Here is a 16,614-nt window from a genome sequence, read left to right on the forward strand (position 1 = left end):
GCCTGCATCCTCTTCACACAGGCTTTATGGACCGGCCAGTACTGGTCTTGCCAAAGAGAAGAGCTGCCATTGACTTTGCTTATTGAGTCCCCAGTTCCCACTTCCATAACACAATAATTAAGCCAAAGGAGCAGGGCTCAGAGCAGCTGAGGTGGGAAGGGGGCAGAAAGGAGCATGGCTACGCAACAGACGAGCAAAAGAAAGAGAAGCATGCACTTGCTAAGCCTTCACACAGCCTAATTAAAAACAACCTGAAAATCTATTAATTTTACTTAGTAAAACTGTATTTTATGATGGAAAATGTCATCAGAAAACTTTAGAAGGCATTTATTCACATTGGAAATCATGTTTAAGAAAAATTAGGAAAAAAATTGCTTCAGGGGAAAAGAAACATTGATCAAACTTTTATGGCCAGAGCTTGCATTAATGAGAACATGATCCCTTATAATAAAGCCAGGGATGATAAACAGCTGCGGTGCCAGCATAGCTCTTGTTAGCTCAGATACAGGAGGCCTGCAAATAACTGCTGTACAGCATCTTTGTACTTCAACAATGGTGTGCTGCTCCTCCTAGCACAGGGACACGTTATACACACAGACTGAGTATTGTGCTTTGTTCCAATAGCTACACACCATGGAGAACCAAGGGATGTAGAACTGGACACTGTAAACACAGAAACAATATAACCCAAGCTAGCACTAGTGAGGCCCAAACAATGGTACTCCCTTCAGAAAAGTATATGATGTTCACAGCATCATACGTTGTTCTGATGTGGGTGTTGAAATAGGCTTAGGGAAATGACACTCAAATCAATGGAGTGTGAAGTGACACAGGAGACCACAGAGCAGCACTTCAATATACAAATGCACTTCAAATTTAATGCAAATACCTACAACACTATATTATCTGTTCCACTAAGGTCTACAACCTCACCTATTTGTGACCAGTACTTCTGACTTAAACAGAAAAGCCAATCCTACAATGCTGTTGGACAATGCACCACGCTGTACAGGGAAGCAAGCATCTGCATTAGCAAAATTCAACTTACACTCTGAGACAGAAGAGACAATTACTGAGCCCAAACATCTCAACTGTATTAACAATTAAATGCAGTGGGGTTTTTTCATCTCATTTTGAAAATGAGGGACCAAGAATTTATTCTTCACATATTTTGCAAATAAAGCCATTTCTAAAAAAAAAAAAAAACATGCTGCTCAGAGATGTATCAGAATAGGACTCATGTACTTCCTTAACATTAGCCTAGTCTTCCCTCACACTTCCAGCTTGTCATTATCCTACCAAATGTATGGCTGGCAGGTAATTTCCCAAGAAAACCACCCCAGGGGTCTGTCTTGGGACCGGTGCTCTTTAACATCTTTATCAATGACATCAATGACAGAATTGAGTGCACCCTCAGCAAGTTTGCAGATGACACCAAGCTGAGTGGTGTGGTTGACACAACAGAAGGAAAGGAAGCCATCCAGAGGGATCTTGACAGGCTGGAAAGGTTGGCCTGGTGAACCTAATGAGGTTCAACACTGCGAAGTGTCAGGTGTTGCACTTAGGCCGGAAGAATCCCAGACATAGATACAGACTGGGAGAAGAGCTCCTGGAGAGCAGCCCTGCTGAGAAGGACCTGGGTGTCATGATGGATGAGAAACTTAACATGAGCCAGCAGTGTGCTCTTGCAGCTCGCAAGGCCAATGGTATCCTGGGCTCCATCAGAAGAGGGGTGGCCAACAGGGACAGGGAGGTGATTGTCCCTCTCTACTCTGCCCTCATGAGGCCCCATCTCGAGTACTGTGTCCAGGTCTGGGGCCCACAATACAAGAAAGATGTGGAACTGTTGGAGAGGGTTCAGAGGAGGGACACAAATATGATCAGAGGGCTGGAGCACCTCCCCTACAAAGAGAGGCTGGGGGAGCGGAGCTTGTTCAGCCTGGAGAAGAGAAGGCTGTGGGGGGACCTCATTGCAGCCTTCCAGTATCTGAAGGGAGCACACAAACAGGAGGGGAATCAACTTTTTAAAAGGGTAGACAATGGCAGGACAAGGGGGAATGGATTAAAGCTAAAGGAGGGAAGGTTTAGATTAGATATTAGGGGTAAGTTCTTTACAGAGAGAGTGGTGAGGTGCTGGAACAGGCTGCCCAGAGAGGTGGTGGATGCCTCGTCCCTGGAAGTGTTCAAGGCCAGGTTGGATGGGGCCCTGGGCAACCTTGTGTAGATCCAGGCCTGAGGATGGTGGCCCTGCCTGTGGCAGGGGGGATGGAACTCTGTAATCCTTTGGGTCCCTTCCAACCCAGACCATTCTATAATTCTATTAGTTTTCCACTTCAGCGAAACCAAGGTATCATACACTTGCTCAAGTTCTGTCAGCCTGCTGTGGGCTTAATAGCTCTCAGGTTCGCTGCCATGGAGCCAAGAATCTCAAAGCCCAAATTCTATCAACAACCTCAAAGCCCAGGACTCCCTGCACCAAGTGGGGAGACAGGGAAGATGAGAGTTCTCCAAGCTCCTGGTCAAGGCCTGGCAACCTTGGGGACTTTCCCCAAAATAGGCAGATGCTCTATTTGAGAAAAGCCAAAATGAAAATGTGTAATTTCCTTTCAGAGGGAAATACAAAGACATAAAAGTGTAGTTTTCATACTGAACTTCAGCACAAATAGTTTTCTTAGGGCTCGTATTTCCCACAGAAGGAAAATGTCATGTCCTGAGCAGCTTTAACTGTAACTCTTATCTTGCCAGAAGCAACTGTTCCGTAGCATATAACTGATTACAGCAAGATTCATCATGATTGTTATCTGGATGTTGTTGCCATTAAAACAATACAGGAAATTAAAAAAAAAAATTATTTACTGTGACATAAGCATCAAGAGTTTCATGGCTTGAACTGCTACTTCATGGTCCTTGTCCAGAGGCATGGACACAATTCGATCCTAATGGGTGTAAAATGACAATAAAAAGATGTGACATGGTTTGTTCTCAGTAAACAGATATTTTTGCTACAGCTAGATCATCTACACTAGCAGAGCAGAGATTTATTTTTACTTCAACAGCTATTTCCTGAGAGACATAAGGCAACTCAATTACTACCAAGTAGCTCCCCAGCCCCTGAAAATTAATGGCTTGTTAATTTTTTAACTGAATTAATCATGCAGTAATACGGTATTTTTATAGATATAAAGTATGCATTCACAAGAAATCAACTACAGTCTACAAATTAAAAGTGATTGACAACTTGTTTCTAAGATGCTACTACCAGCACTTCAGTTCATTAAATGAAGGTAGGCCTCAAATTACAAGCATTTCATAATCAGTTTTTCCAACCAACAATAAAGCGTGTGTATCTACACGTTACAGAAGCCAGTGCCTTGCTGGAATGACAATTAGGACCCCAATCATAAAAGTACTTCATGGAATAGAAGCATTATTCCTGCCCTCCAGAATTCACACCACCCTGGCTCAGTACATATGCAAACATCCTGGAAAGCAGCAGAAATTTCCCTGTCCTAATTATCCAAGAACTCGCCCCCACCTCAGTGCAGCCTACAGCTTTAAGTATGTTAAACCTGTGGAGTTACCTGTTTTGGAACTAACAGCTTTCTCACTTAATGTACCATTCCTAAATCTCTAGCTTCATCTTACAATGCACCTTCCTTTTCCTCACAGCCCAGCTGCAAGGTGCGTTAAGTCCACGAATCCCGAGCTGAACACTCAAGGGTAAGAGAAGGAGCTTGTGGGGAAACAGATCGATGGTTGTCAAATTACATTCCCCATCACTGAGAAGCCATGGTTTACACTTTGGAAGATTCCTGATCACACTGCATTTTGTATAAAGCTGTTTGAGTTTCTTTTGTTTACAGGGGAAGGAGGTGTTGCATTTGGATTGTTTGGGGGTTTTTTTTGATTGGCAGGATGGAGTTTGCAATAATCCATTCATATATCACCCTCCACAACAGAAGGAGATTGCAGTACAGACAGATGGGAGCTATTTCAGCAGCCTGTGAACACTGGTCCTGCAGTCACTTACACAGCTTACAGCAACCTACCTTTAACCAGGAAGAAAAAATGCTAACACAAAACCCTTTAAAATGGGTTTATCTTAGATAGCCAAGTTTCAAGCTGAAAAATTTATCCTTAAAATAGCAATATTAATCAATTTCTTGTCCTCTGAGGATGTACTATAGGTATTTTTTACTATTAGCACCTGCTTTAACATACAGGTAAGCCCTGCACCTGTCATAACTAGAACATGAATTAGCACCACATGCAGGTATTTGTTATGTACTGATTCTGAGGGACCGAGATATCAATCACAGTTAAGTCTCCTTATTCAAGTATCAAAAAGGCCCAGCCCTGTAGGGACAAGATTAGTTGACAAAACCATTGTCAAGGGCAGGATTAAAAAAGTAAAGGGCTTACTTCTTAAATGAGTCAGGATGTTGGAATATGATAAAGGCAGTGTACAGAGTCAGTGTGGTCACAGGACAAGCTCTCAAAACTACAGCATATCATTTGTAACATTCAGAAAGGAGATAAGGGTTCCTTCAAGATTATACTGACATGGTGGATAAACCAAGAGCCATCCCACATCAGTGTGATACATGGCCAACCAATCCAGTATCCACAAGGTTAACCCGTTATCAGGAGCAGAAAAAAAACGGACCTTTAGGGCATGCAAATCTTTGTGATGTGCCAAAGATCCTATAAAAAATATCTAGGCCGTTCCAGATGAATGGTGGAGAAAACCAACCACAGTGCAGGGCAACACCATTCTGTGCACAAACTGAAGTGAAACAGAAGATTCCTTGGAAAGAGAGGGGAAACATCTCTGCAATACTCCTTCACCAGCTCAAACAGGCTGCTTCTGCAGCTCCCATCAGTCAACAGAGGGGAATCAGCTGTGATCAAAACATCTGTCTATGTTCCCAACCCAGACTTTAAAAATAGCAAACAGTAATCTATTTACCTTGAATCTGCTAGTAAAGAGATCCATCCTGGAACCAAGCTCTTTTCTGCTGTAAATTCCTTGCAGTCCCAGAAGACACTTCAACCGCACTTCAGCTTGCTGCAAGACAAAGAGAAATCAGCTAACAGTAAAAGTACCTATCTTTGATGCTATTTGTTGCCAGCATTTCTATTATATAAATAAGGAGTTCTTTATAGGTCCCTACAGCAGGCTACCCAAATATCACCACATCTTCTTTTTTAGTGATATCAGTAGCATTTTGTTTGTGTGCAAACTATCTATGTGCCTCTCACATACACACAGAGAAGCAGCCTGCAGTGAGTTAAATTTAAAGGTGACATCAAAGCTTGTGTTAGGCTCCCCAAGAGACAAAAAAGCTCACAGACTTTATAGCTAATAAAAGCAACAGAATGCAAAAGATGCAGGAATTGTGCTATATACACAATTAAAGATATACAAGGACAGGACTATCACCTACTTCATACAATCTGCATGCTTCCATACATCAGACCACTTGCTTCCTTTCCACATTTGACTCGGACCATCATTAAAACATGAACAAGGACTCCAAGAAATCCTGGTCCCACAAAAATACCCAGAGGTACACCTCAGAAATGCACTAGTTTATCATTGCACTTTCTCACAGGTACAGAGACAAGTGTTAATCCTTCTCCCTATTTCTAACTTACACTAAAACACTGTATTTTAAGCCTTCTGAGAAGGGCTGCTTTGAATTTGGTGTAATTAGTTAGGTAAAATACTTTTATTCCTGCAAGGTGTTATTTTATACTGTTTGTAATTCTGCTTCATAGATACCTCAAAGAAGACGACTTTCTTATCCAGCTTTTACACTCTTATGCATATTATTAAACCTTTCAAATGACAAAGTTTTAAATTAGGAAAGTAATTTTGAGGATCTAACAAAAAAGAAATCACTGTGTTACATGAACTTATAATGCTAAGGATATCAGCAGAGATACTTAAACTGCAGGCTTTGAATCAGTCTCTTCATATTTCTTCCTTAATTCCTCCTGCTAACAATAGAAGTAAGAGTAATCAAGGAAACCCAAGAAAGGAGACCACCTACACACAGGCTATCTATTACTGCAAGTTCCTGTTCACCTGCTTAGATGGAAAGCAAAGGATGATACCCGGTAGCAGGCTCTGACCAGCAGTTTTGTGTAAGGCAGCTTTCTGCTAGGAATATAAAACGAAAGACCAACAGGTGCCAATGAGTACTGCTCTCTCAACTGTTCACAACACACCAGCAGTACATTTTCTATATGGTGTTCTAAAATCAAAGGCCTTGTCTGAAGAAAAAGACCACTGTCCCCACTTGCTGCTTCCTACAGCTCCTAAAAGCCCCACAGCACAGAACTCACAATCTCAGCCTGGTACCCATCGCTGCATGCTGGCACACACTCAGCGCAGCCAGTGTGCTGCAATCCTGCCTTCAGCTGCCCTCAGCATTTGCTCATGAGGCTTTGCTTGCAAATAGGTGCTGCCTTTGGGCTTGAGCAAAAGGGAAGAAAGTTCGTGCTCATTTGTTGGATGGTGGTATAGAGCCTGACACACAACTAGTAACATCATTTGCCCTCATCAGTCAGGTGGTATTGACTCATAGGTCTGCAGATACAAAGTTTAATGCATTAAACTAAGCCACCTGCCTTCTACGGTATCCTCTTTCCACCCAAAAGCTCTGTCATAACCCTATATGTATATGTTTCTTTTGAGTCCTGAGAAAATTAAGAACTATGAACAAATCAGTACTTGTGCTAGGACCAGTTCTGCTATCTTCCTATGGTTTCAGCTGCATTTTCTCCTTCTCAGCCACCTTCCTCCTTTCCTAGATTGATCACTCCTTTTAGTTTTAGAAGCACATGAAATAGCCCCTTGATCATTCAAAACCCTCAAAATATAGGCAAGTACAAATACCTGGTATCTACTCCTCTCACCAGAACTACCAGTCAAAATTTGTGCCTGTTTGTTTGGTCTTTCAAAACTGTGACAGAGTGAAAGAGAGCTGTGTAAGCACATTTTCAGGATACTCTGGCCACATACTGTCCCTCAGCTGTATCACAGCATATTTCAACTCTGATCTGCAAGCAGACTGGCAGACAACATCAGTAAGACCGTGGGCAGCACTGAGCTCTGCGTGGGCTCCAGCACTGCTGAGACACATTCAGTGATGAGATTTCAGCCTCACTACTATCACAGAGATGTGGCCATTCAATAAGATTTGCAAATATAAGCTGGAACTAGACAATTTGATGTGAGGCTTGAGTCATTTTTCTCCTCAACACTCTCCAAATAACAAATTGGGGAAAAAAATGTCTACTTCTGAATTACTCCTCAGTAGTGCTGACAATACAACTTACCTGTTCTACTGAGGTAAAACATAATTTAAAGAAAAACAAACCTGAGACCTCACCTGGAGTACTGCATCCAGCTCTGGAGCCCTCAAGACAAGAAAGACACAGAGCTGTTGTGGTGTGTCTGGAGGAAGGCCACAAAAGTGTTCAGAGGACTGGAGCACCTCTCCTGTGAGGACAGGCTGAGAGAGTTGGGCTTGTTCAGCCTGAAGAAGAGAAGGCTCTGGGGGGACCTTATAGTGACCTTCCAGTACCTGAAAGGTGCCTATAAAAAAGCTGGGGAAGAGTGTGTAGCAATACGATGAGGGGTAATGGTTTTAAACTGGAAAAGGGGAGATTTAGGTTGATTAGTTAGGAAAAAGTTCTCCAATATGAGGGTGGTGGATCACTGGAACAGATTTCCCAAAGAGGTAGTGGAGGCCCCATCCCTGGAGATACTCAAGGTCAGGTTTGATGGGGCTCTGAGTGACCTGATCTAGTGAAGCTGTTCCTGCTTACTGCATGGGGGTTGGGCTAGATGGCCTGTAAAGGTCCCTTCCAACCCAATATATTCTGATTCTAAGACACTGATGTGCTGGAATGTGTCCAAAGAAGCTGGTGAAGGATCTGACCAAAATAACCCTTTGAATTTCCTGCAATTTCCCAGGAGGATCATGTGGACACGTGATCATGTGACACAGATGATCACAGCAACAGAAAGTTCCTGCTTCCACAGGATTTATTTATTTGGGTGTTTTTCATAGCCTAATAAGAAAACCCCAACCACTTGCACTGAAGTTTCAGACAAAGTGAGTCTAACATGGTGGGAGGTCCCAAGTGTGCCTGTGTGCATCTACATTTTCATTGCCTTTGCCTTCTCTGTCTGCTGGTTCTGCCTTCTTCATGGTCTTGATTGTCCTTGTCTTTAACTCTGAACTTTTTACACAGCACTTCCCTACAACACCTGCCCCTCAGAGCAGCACTGGTTTGATTGGATCTGGATGCTGATTTGGTAACCATATATTCCCTCAGAAGAACACTAATGTCTCTGAGCACAAGTTAGGTGCCTGGGTTTCGCAAATGCACTGAACAGAGACTGGACAGATACATAACATTGTTCAACAGAGCACAACTGTCAGGCTTAGTGTTAACTGTTGTAGGTCTTCAAAAAATAAAAAGTTATAAAAGTTATTTGTAGCAAATGAACGTGAGCTACTCAAAAATGTATCTTTACAGCACTGTTTCACAGCTCTTACTGGGCCAAAGACAGATAATCATGTGCAACTTTGAGCATATTACCACTGCACACTTTCATGTGAAAGGCTATTTCCTAGGTGCAGGCATCTTCTTGCACCTAGGAAATAGCCTTTCACATGAAAAATACAATGTTTCACGTCAGGGTATAATGGCAAAATGGCATCTCGTGGGGAAGAATTATTCTGTTCAAATAAGAGACTTAGAATGTTCATTTTAGACTTACTTCTCCCTCCCTTCTCCACTTGAAAGCCTCCCAAATGACTGAACTTCATCTCTGTGTTAAAACACTGTGGATGATCCTGGCCAGGTTTTCCCCCCACTGTTGGAATACTTTTGCCATTGTTCCACTCTGGGGCCTAAATGATTTGGCAAACTTCTCTATGCTGTGCTCTAAAAGAAAATTGGCTCTGGGAGATCTCAGTGTCTTGCTGCCCACCCCCAAGAAGATGCAATGGAAATGCTTATTAAGGAGGAGTAGTGGGAAATAACATTCAGATGTACATAAAAGCACTGCTGCCCCTGTTGCTGCCAAAAATGCCCTGCTCTCATTTTGGAATCGGGCAATTTATCAGGGGCTGCAAATTGCAGAGCACAGGCGGGACTGCAGCCACCACTAGTGGCACCACAAGGTCCCAGCCAAAGGTGGAACACTGAAGACTTCCTGCTTTATCTCACTCTGCCTGCATCTGCATTGCTTTCAGATAACAAATCCTAGAGAAAACAACCATTTCCAGTTCCCAGTAAGTGACACTAGATGAGCTAAGTGTATTAATCAGAGACACCAGCTGTTAATTTTCACTGTGCAACACTGGGAGCAAAGCACATCATCCTCAAAAATGACTTTTTCTTTTGAGAATTCTCCCAACTGAACAAGTACTAAAAAAAAAAAAGATGTTCTGATCAGATAAAATTTATGCAGGAATAGACCACATTTCTCAATAGATCTGTTGTTCTAAAATACTAAACACTACCTTTACAGCAATCAGAATCGTTTAGATTGGAAAAGACCTTTGAGATCTTCGAGTCCAACTGTTAACCTAGCACAAGGCAGGGAAGCAAGAGGCTTTGTGCTCCCCCTCCTGGCTTTGTGGTAAACTACAATTTCATTCACAGGCGTTACCTGAAGCCAACACAAAACCGGGGACGTTTCAGAGTTTGTATGGAAGCTATATACCCTTTAAAAGGTAGCCTGCAGAAGTACAGCGTGCCAATTTTGGTACCATTCAGAATAAATATTCCTACCTTCCTGAAACGTCTCATGCATTTTGGAAGCATGAGAGAAAGTGGGGATTTTAGAGTTACTGGTCTCAAAAGAAAAACACAAGCTTACCATAAGTAAAAGGAGAAAACTCTTTGGGAAATGACCAGATTTTCTGTAAACATTTTCCATACCCATTTAAGTCCAAATGAGAAAGGTAATATTGAAGACTATGTTTCTAGAGGCAATATTTATTTGTTCAAATGCAGCCATCAAATATAAAAGCACAGGTTTAGTCAGCATTTGACACTGCAGGTGATCAAAGGATATAGTCCATTTTACAAGTCAGTAATCGCTCCTGATTCAGTAGCACAAAGACAACAGCACACAAAGGGGGACACAGTGCTACAAAACTAGAAAAATGTCCTCTGTTATTTAGTGCTACAATGGCTTTAAAAATAAAACCTGAAAGGGGGAAGAAAGTAAATTCTTTTTTGTATCACCACTGTCTTAAATGTCTATTCCCAAGAATTTAAATGTTAGGATTCTTTAAAGAAAATAATAATAATAAAAAAAAAAATCCCATCTACTGCCCCCAAGCAGCAAGAAAGATTAAAACTTTACCTTGTCATACAGCATCCAGCCAATGTATTTTAAGTAGCTGTCATTTAAAAAAGCATCTGGGTATATTGTCATCCAGCTGGCAATTTCTTCGATGCAAATTGCTCGGATCTCAGGAATCACATCACTGAAATGATAAAGCTGAAACATTAATATATTAAAAAGCCTTAATATATATTAAATATATTACCTGCAATATTTTTATTATCTGGAATTGCAGAAGCATGTAATATTTTGGGGATTATACAAGTATACTAATGTTAATGTTTTAAATAGACAATTAGACCACTTTTAGCTATAAATGTTTCACACAGTAGTTATTCTGTAATTCTGGGTCTCTTCTCAATCACAAATACACTGCTCTATAGCTAGAAGGCAGAATTTAAAGAAACACACTTAAGAGAGGTCCTTCTGTAAGCCCAGATTGTTTACAAAACTTTAACTGCTACGCTTTCCACGACACCATCAGTGCCTCTGGGATGTTTAAGTTGATTCTGGTATCTGGACAATCCAAGCAAGAGTTTCTTGGGAATGCAGATACACCTCCCAGCTTTATTTTTATTCTTACCAATAACGGTTTAGAAACGTCCCTTTGAAAAGAGCATTCATCATGTTCTCTATCTCCAGAAGCTTGTGCTCATACTGAAACACAAAGAGAATAAGGTTAATATCGGTCCCACCACCTACTACACAAGAAAAACTTGCATCAATGCACTTACAGTACTATGGTGCAAATCACCAGTGTTTACATGTGGTACCAACACAAAACAGGTGGCCTGTACCTACAGTAGCAACTGTCCTTTTCATAGCTACATCCTGACAACAGATTTATCAGATACCAACTACAAGCCTGTTTGATATACTGAGTCTTAATCCATCAATACAAGGAAAGATACAGCACAACTACTATGCAATCTTCACATATAGGTCCAAATTATCTTTTTATGCACTTAAACAGAGATGGAACAAAGGCAGACAAGGGAATTAAATAATTAAGGGCCTGGAGCATCTTCCTGATGAGGAAAGGCTGAAAGAACTGGGGCTATTCAGCCTTAAGAAAAGAAGACTGAAAAGGGATCTGATTAATATTTATAAATATCTGAAGTGTGGGAGACAGAGGGAAGTAGCCAGCCTCTTTTCAGTGGTCTGTGGAGACAGGACAAGGGGCAATGGCAGCAAGTTGGAGCACAGGAAGTTCCACACCAACATGTGGAAGAACTTTTTCACAGTGAGGGTGACAGAGCCCTGGCACAGGCTGCCCAGGGGGTTGTGGAATCTCCATCTCTGGAGATATTCAAGACCCATCAGGATGCTGACCTGTGTGACCTGTCCTAGGGAACCTGCTTTGGCAGGGGGGTTGGACTCTGTGATCTCTGAAGGTCCCTTCCAGCCCTTACAGTTCTGTGAATTTTCAAAATGCACCTAATCCACGATGAGCACATGTTCAAATCAAGCCCTGAAAATCTAGTTTTGAAATTCTGGGAATCTAGCCATTTAATAAAAATATTATTCTCATAACAGCATCAGCAAGGGTGACAAGTTTGCTTCCTCTCTTTTCCTCTCTCCCCATGACACACATTTCCTCTGTTTTCCCCCTAACATTTGGGGGTTGGACTCAATCTCTTGAGGTCTCTTCCAACCCCTACAATTCTGTGAAACCCTTCTTTCCACAAAAAAGAGGTTGTTCTGTAAGAGAAGTCCGTGGATATCCAAAGCTCAGAACAGAGACAGCTACTTTAGGGTCATGAAAGCAGGGACTATGTTTGATGTTCACGCATCAAGTCACCTCCATCCTCAAGCCAGAATTATTTCTTACAGTTACAGGCCTGTCTCTGGGAGCTGATATGGAGCTGTCTGGCTGAGAAGTGACAGACACCAAACAGACAAGATACACCAGACCATTTTTACAAGGCATGAAGTATACAGAGATGACAGCTAGTCCACGTCCTTTTTGATTTATTGAAATTCAGCTCAGGAACTAACATTTTGGCTAATAATTCGTACAAACATATGCAAAACTGCACTCCCATAACAGCAGAGCTACTAATGCTATTATGTGCGTGTCTAAATCCTTATCTGTGTATAGATCAAGGGCTAATGATGCCAATTCAGAGAAGTAATTAGTTGGACAGACATCACAAGTTAACAGTACACAGGTCAGTTATTTCCTTAATCATTGCTGTACCTCTGAACTTAGCCTGCTCTGTATCATGCACTGGATAAACACAGAAACCTTAAAGAGCTGCAGTAACCCAAAAGCAAGCTATCAGCAATCCTTCTCTTTACATCCTCACACATCTCCCATACAAGACAAGTGCCTAACCTCTTTCCTTTTTCTCTCTAGTTGGTCAACTCTGTAATTGGTCCTCCTGCCACTTATCCTCTTCTTCTCCACCTCATATAATCTTTGAGCATTGTGCTTGTTGACATCAAGGTTCAGTTGCACGCTTACCACTGCCGTCAGAAGTTTCATTGCTAGAAAGGAAAACAAACCCAACGTGCTTAGCTTAACTCAGATGTGCAGCAATAATGCATTCAACCACTTCACCACAAAAAGTATATGGTTAGCCAAATCTGGTTTATAATCCAAAACACAAACACTAGTAGATTACAGTAATTTGTTTTCAAGTACAGTGTTTAAATTAAAGGCAGACAGTGATCAAAAAAGGAAAACTTAGTAACAGTACTGGCAATTTACAACCTTTGTCCAGAGGTCTAGTCAGAGATGTAATCTGCTAGATAACTCTTTTTAGTTTATGTAATTTTGATTTTTTTTTTTTGCAAAAGAATCTAGAGATGTAGACCAACTGATTTTCAGTAAGCAATCAAAAAACGCTACCTAAAACAAACCAACCAACACTAAAGCTGGAGCCTAAGAAGCTGGGAATCTTATTTTACTTGAACTGACAAAAAATAATGTTCTTCTAAGGATCATTAGATGTTGCTTTGCACAGATTTCAAGAAGGGTTTTTTCTGAGCTTTCAAAGCCAACAGCGTACTGTAGAGCAAATGATACTTCAACTGTTCTTTACGTGGCAGAGAGGGTATTTACTGGCCTTAGGAAAAAAAATTTTAAATACTAATTCTAGCATCCTGATGTTGCATGAAAAAAAGTGTTACAAGCAATGTTCTTTTTTGGACAGGTAACAGAAGAATAGCCCTACAAAGGAAGCTTTCATAAGTGAAGCATTTAATACAACCTCATCATATTAGTGCAGGAAAGGAAAATGACAAAATAGAAAACTGACTGTGAAAAATTAGTTACTAGGAAAGAAAAGGAAGAATCAGAACACAGAATTCTAAAAGTAATCATGTCAGGTACATGAAAACATTTTCTTTAGAAAGACAAACTGGTCTAAATCTAGATCATAAATAAAAGCATCCAAATTCCATTCAGATACACATGGGAAGAATTTATTTATATTACAGTAACATCCATTAGGAGGAAAACACTGTCAGTGCATGAGAGAAAAATTGCTCCAGTAAAGAGAGCTTATGAATTTTGAGAGTTTGCTTGTACACAAGGCAACAAAACTCACAATCTATGACAACTCTGAGTTATTTTACCTGCCAAAGTGCTTGTGTGTCTAAATGCTCTGACCACGGAGTCTGCTAAGCCTGTAAGCAGCGAGATGATAGTGTCCATCAAGTAGGTGTCGTACAGGATGCTGCACTGACACCGCTGGACAAGCACTGCAATGAATTCACAGAAATTGGCCTTGAACTTCTTCCAATAGGGTCCTGTTCTGATCAGTGGGTAGTCTTCATTGTCCTGCACAAGAAAGAAGACACAATAATTAGTTTTGTTTGTGCACACCACTTACACCTCTCTCACTGAGTGTCAAAGAAAGTTTGGCTCACAGTCATCTTCACTTCAGTTCCCCAGTAACTTCTTTCATGGTCAAGTAGGTACTTGCAACTAGGTTATAAGCAAACACAGACACAAACCAGCCTCCTTAGAGCTGCACATCTGGACACAATGTATGTCAGGCAGCTGTGCACCAACAGGTTGGAAAGAGCATGTGAAACTACAGCACCGTAACTCTCACTGGCACAAGCCACGAGCACTCCTGGCCTCTTCCTCACAGGCAGTAGCACTTCCCTACTTCCCTGTCCTTCCAAGATCACAATCAAATCCAGGAGGAAACTGAAGTGACTGAAAAAGAGCAGCTGCTTTGCCAAATTGTTGTTCAGTGGCATCAGTTTCCCAAGATGGTTAAGCATGTAATTATATCAGTGTGTCTTAAAAGATTTAACACTGGGGAAGTGAAAATAAACATCTCTCCACAGCAGCACTGCCAGCTTAAGCTATCAGGCTACAGCTTAATGAAAAATACTGAATCACAGAACCAGCACCCAAGTCTCTGAAAAACTCTACACAACAGTAAATAAGCAGCACCTCTGACATTATGCAAAAAGCAATAAAGCTTACAATAAAGCCACAGGAGCATTCCCAGTGCAGTTGATACTGCCAGGAAGAAAGCAGACAGATGGCTGCTTGAATGACTCCTCACACAAAATGACGTGCCTCACGTGAAGGGCACACTAGGAAGACTTTGTAGATGGCAACCTCAGGCACTGTGAATGTTTATTTAATTTGCACCTCACAGATCCCAGGAATGGCTCTGAATATTCATTTGCATCCTGATAGTTTCCAGGAGCTAGGGAATTCCAAAACTTTGCTCATTATGGAAAACATAGTCCTGAAGGAAGGCAGGCCACACTCTGTTGGTCCTTCAGTCCATCAAACACCTTCTCATATGTATTCTTACCTGCAGCTTCACACACAGAATAACCTCCTGTACTTACAAAGTGCACTTTATGCTCTCCTCTTGTAACTGTGTAGACTGATGTCAGGGCTGACCATGACCCAATCCATACTGGAAATTTGGAATCTGGGCTGTGTTCCTGACCAGGTTGCAAGAGTCAGTTCAGAGCTGAACAGTAGTAGCAAGTGCCAAGACAGAAAGGGAAGTCCCCAGTGGGCCCCAGTAAGTACTCAGTGATCATGATGCAGACAGCAGAAATACAACCTACAACTTCAGGAAATACCTACTTGACCACAGGAGCTTACTCCTCAATCTGAGAAGCAGCATATACAGGAAGACACCTCGCTTTTTAAAAGCATTTCTACTGTCCATGTATATCATATCTGGACACTGTAAATACATAGACAGCACAACGGGCACACCACCTAAACTAGGCACTTCAACTTAGTCTCCCTTAGATTCCCCCCATGCCCAGTAGAGAGCAGCAATTCTACTTCTAGAAACCAAGTCAGATTAGGGCTTAACCAGATTCTTCCACAGAACCATTCAAATCACTCAGAGGCCACTGCTTTGACTCATGCTGGAAACGTTTCTTTCTCTCATACAGAGTCAATGGAAAGATAGGATAGTCAAAGTAAAACACCAATGAGGAGTTAGGATGAATTCCCCACAATGCTGCAAGTGCTCAGAGCATTACAGAAAAGCTGTTTCTGTTCTCAAAGTAGTCTTCCAATGAAACAAACGTTTGCAAGGGAATGCTTTGATGAAACAAGCTTTTGAACAAACCTGCCTGCCTAAACCTCTGTGTGCATATGGGTGCACGCAGAGTTTGCTGGACGGGATGGGGAATGCTCTTGGACACAACTGCAACTTGACATACATCAGTCTATTGAAAATGCTACAGGAACAATTCATCACACCCAACTGAATGAGCCACCTTCACCTCCCTTTGAAATCAACAGCAAAACCCAGGCACTTTGGAAATGTGTGTTCATTCCAAACCAGAAGTCTAAAACAGACCGGATGAAGCAGACCTCAGAAGCACAACTATCTCCATTCACTAACACACAGTTTAGGATAACCAGTTTTGATGCATTTGCCCCCACTGGAAATGGGAAATACAGTCACAGCAAATGCTATGCTACAGTTGTGGGGAACTACAAGAGCCTCACCATATCCACCGGCCAAGTAACTGTCAGGATCCAGGGAAAGGCCACAAACTTCTTATACTGCAATCCTGTTTCCTGTAATGCACAAGACAAGATTTTAAAAGCTTTCTGATGAAGTGACACAGTTAATTCGTAAAGACAAAAACATCATAACCCATGCATCATATTTAGAAGGCTATTAAAACCTAAGGCAATTTGTATTACAGGTGGCTTATACAATCCAACACGCTAAACATACAATATACAATCTTATCCTTTCTCATCTCATTTTTATTTATGA

General features: G+C 41.5%; 1 protein-coding gene across 1 annotated transcript in view; it reads right to left on the reverse strand.

The window, feature by feature from the left end:
* Positions 1–16,614, reverse strand: part of LOC311189564 (cohesin subunit SA-2-like) — a 66,498-nt gene that overhangs the window by 35,194 nt on the left and 14,690 nt on the right. The window contains exons 6-12 of the mRNA XM_084261236.1: positions 16,338–16,409; positions 13,964–14,168; positions 12,720–12,871; positions 10,965–11,038; positions 10,400–10,523; positions 4,970–5,068; positions 2,857–2,936 (exon numbers count right to left, since the gene is read on the reverse strand). Coding sequence (XP_084117362.1) covers positions 2,857–2,936; positions 4,970–5,068; positions 10,400–10,523; positions 10,965–11,038; positions 12,720–12,871; positions 13,964–14,168; positions 16,338–16,409 — 806 coding nt within the window. The remainder of the gene's footprint in view (positions 1–2,856; positions 2,937–4,969; positions 5,069–10,399; positions 10,524–10,964; positions 11,039–12,719; positions 12,872–13,963; positions 14,169–16,337; positions 16,410–16,614) is intronic.

The sequence above is a fragment of the Gallinula chloropus genome (genome assembly GCF_964237585.1).
Source record: "Gallinula chloropus genome assembly, chromosome: 1".
In the NCBI taxonomy this organism is placed as follows: Eukaryota; Metazoa; Chordata; class Aves; order Gruiformes; family Rallidae; genus Gallinula; species Gallinula chloropus.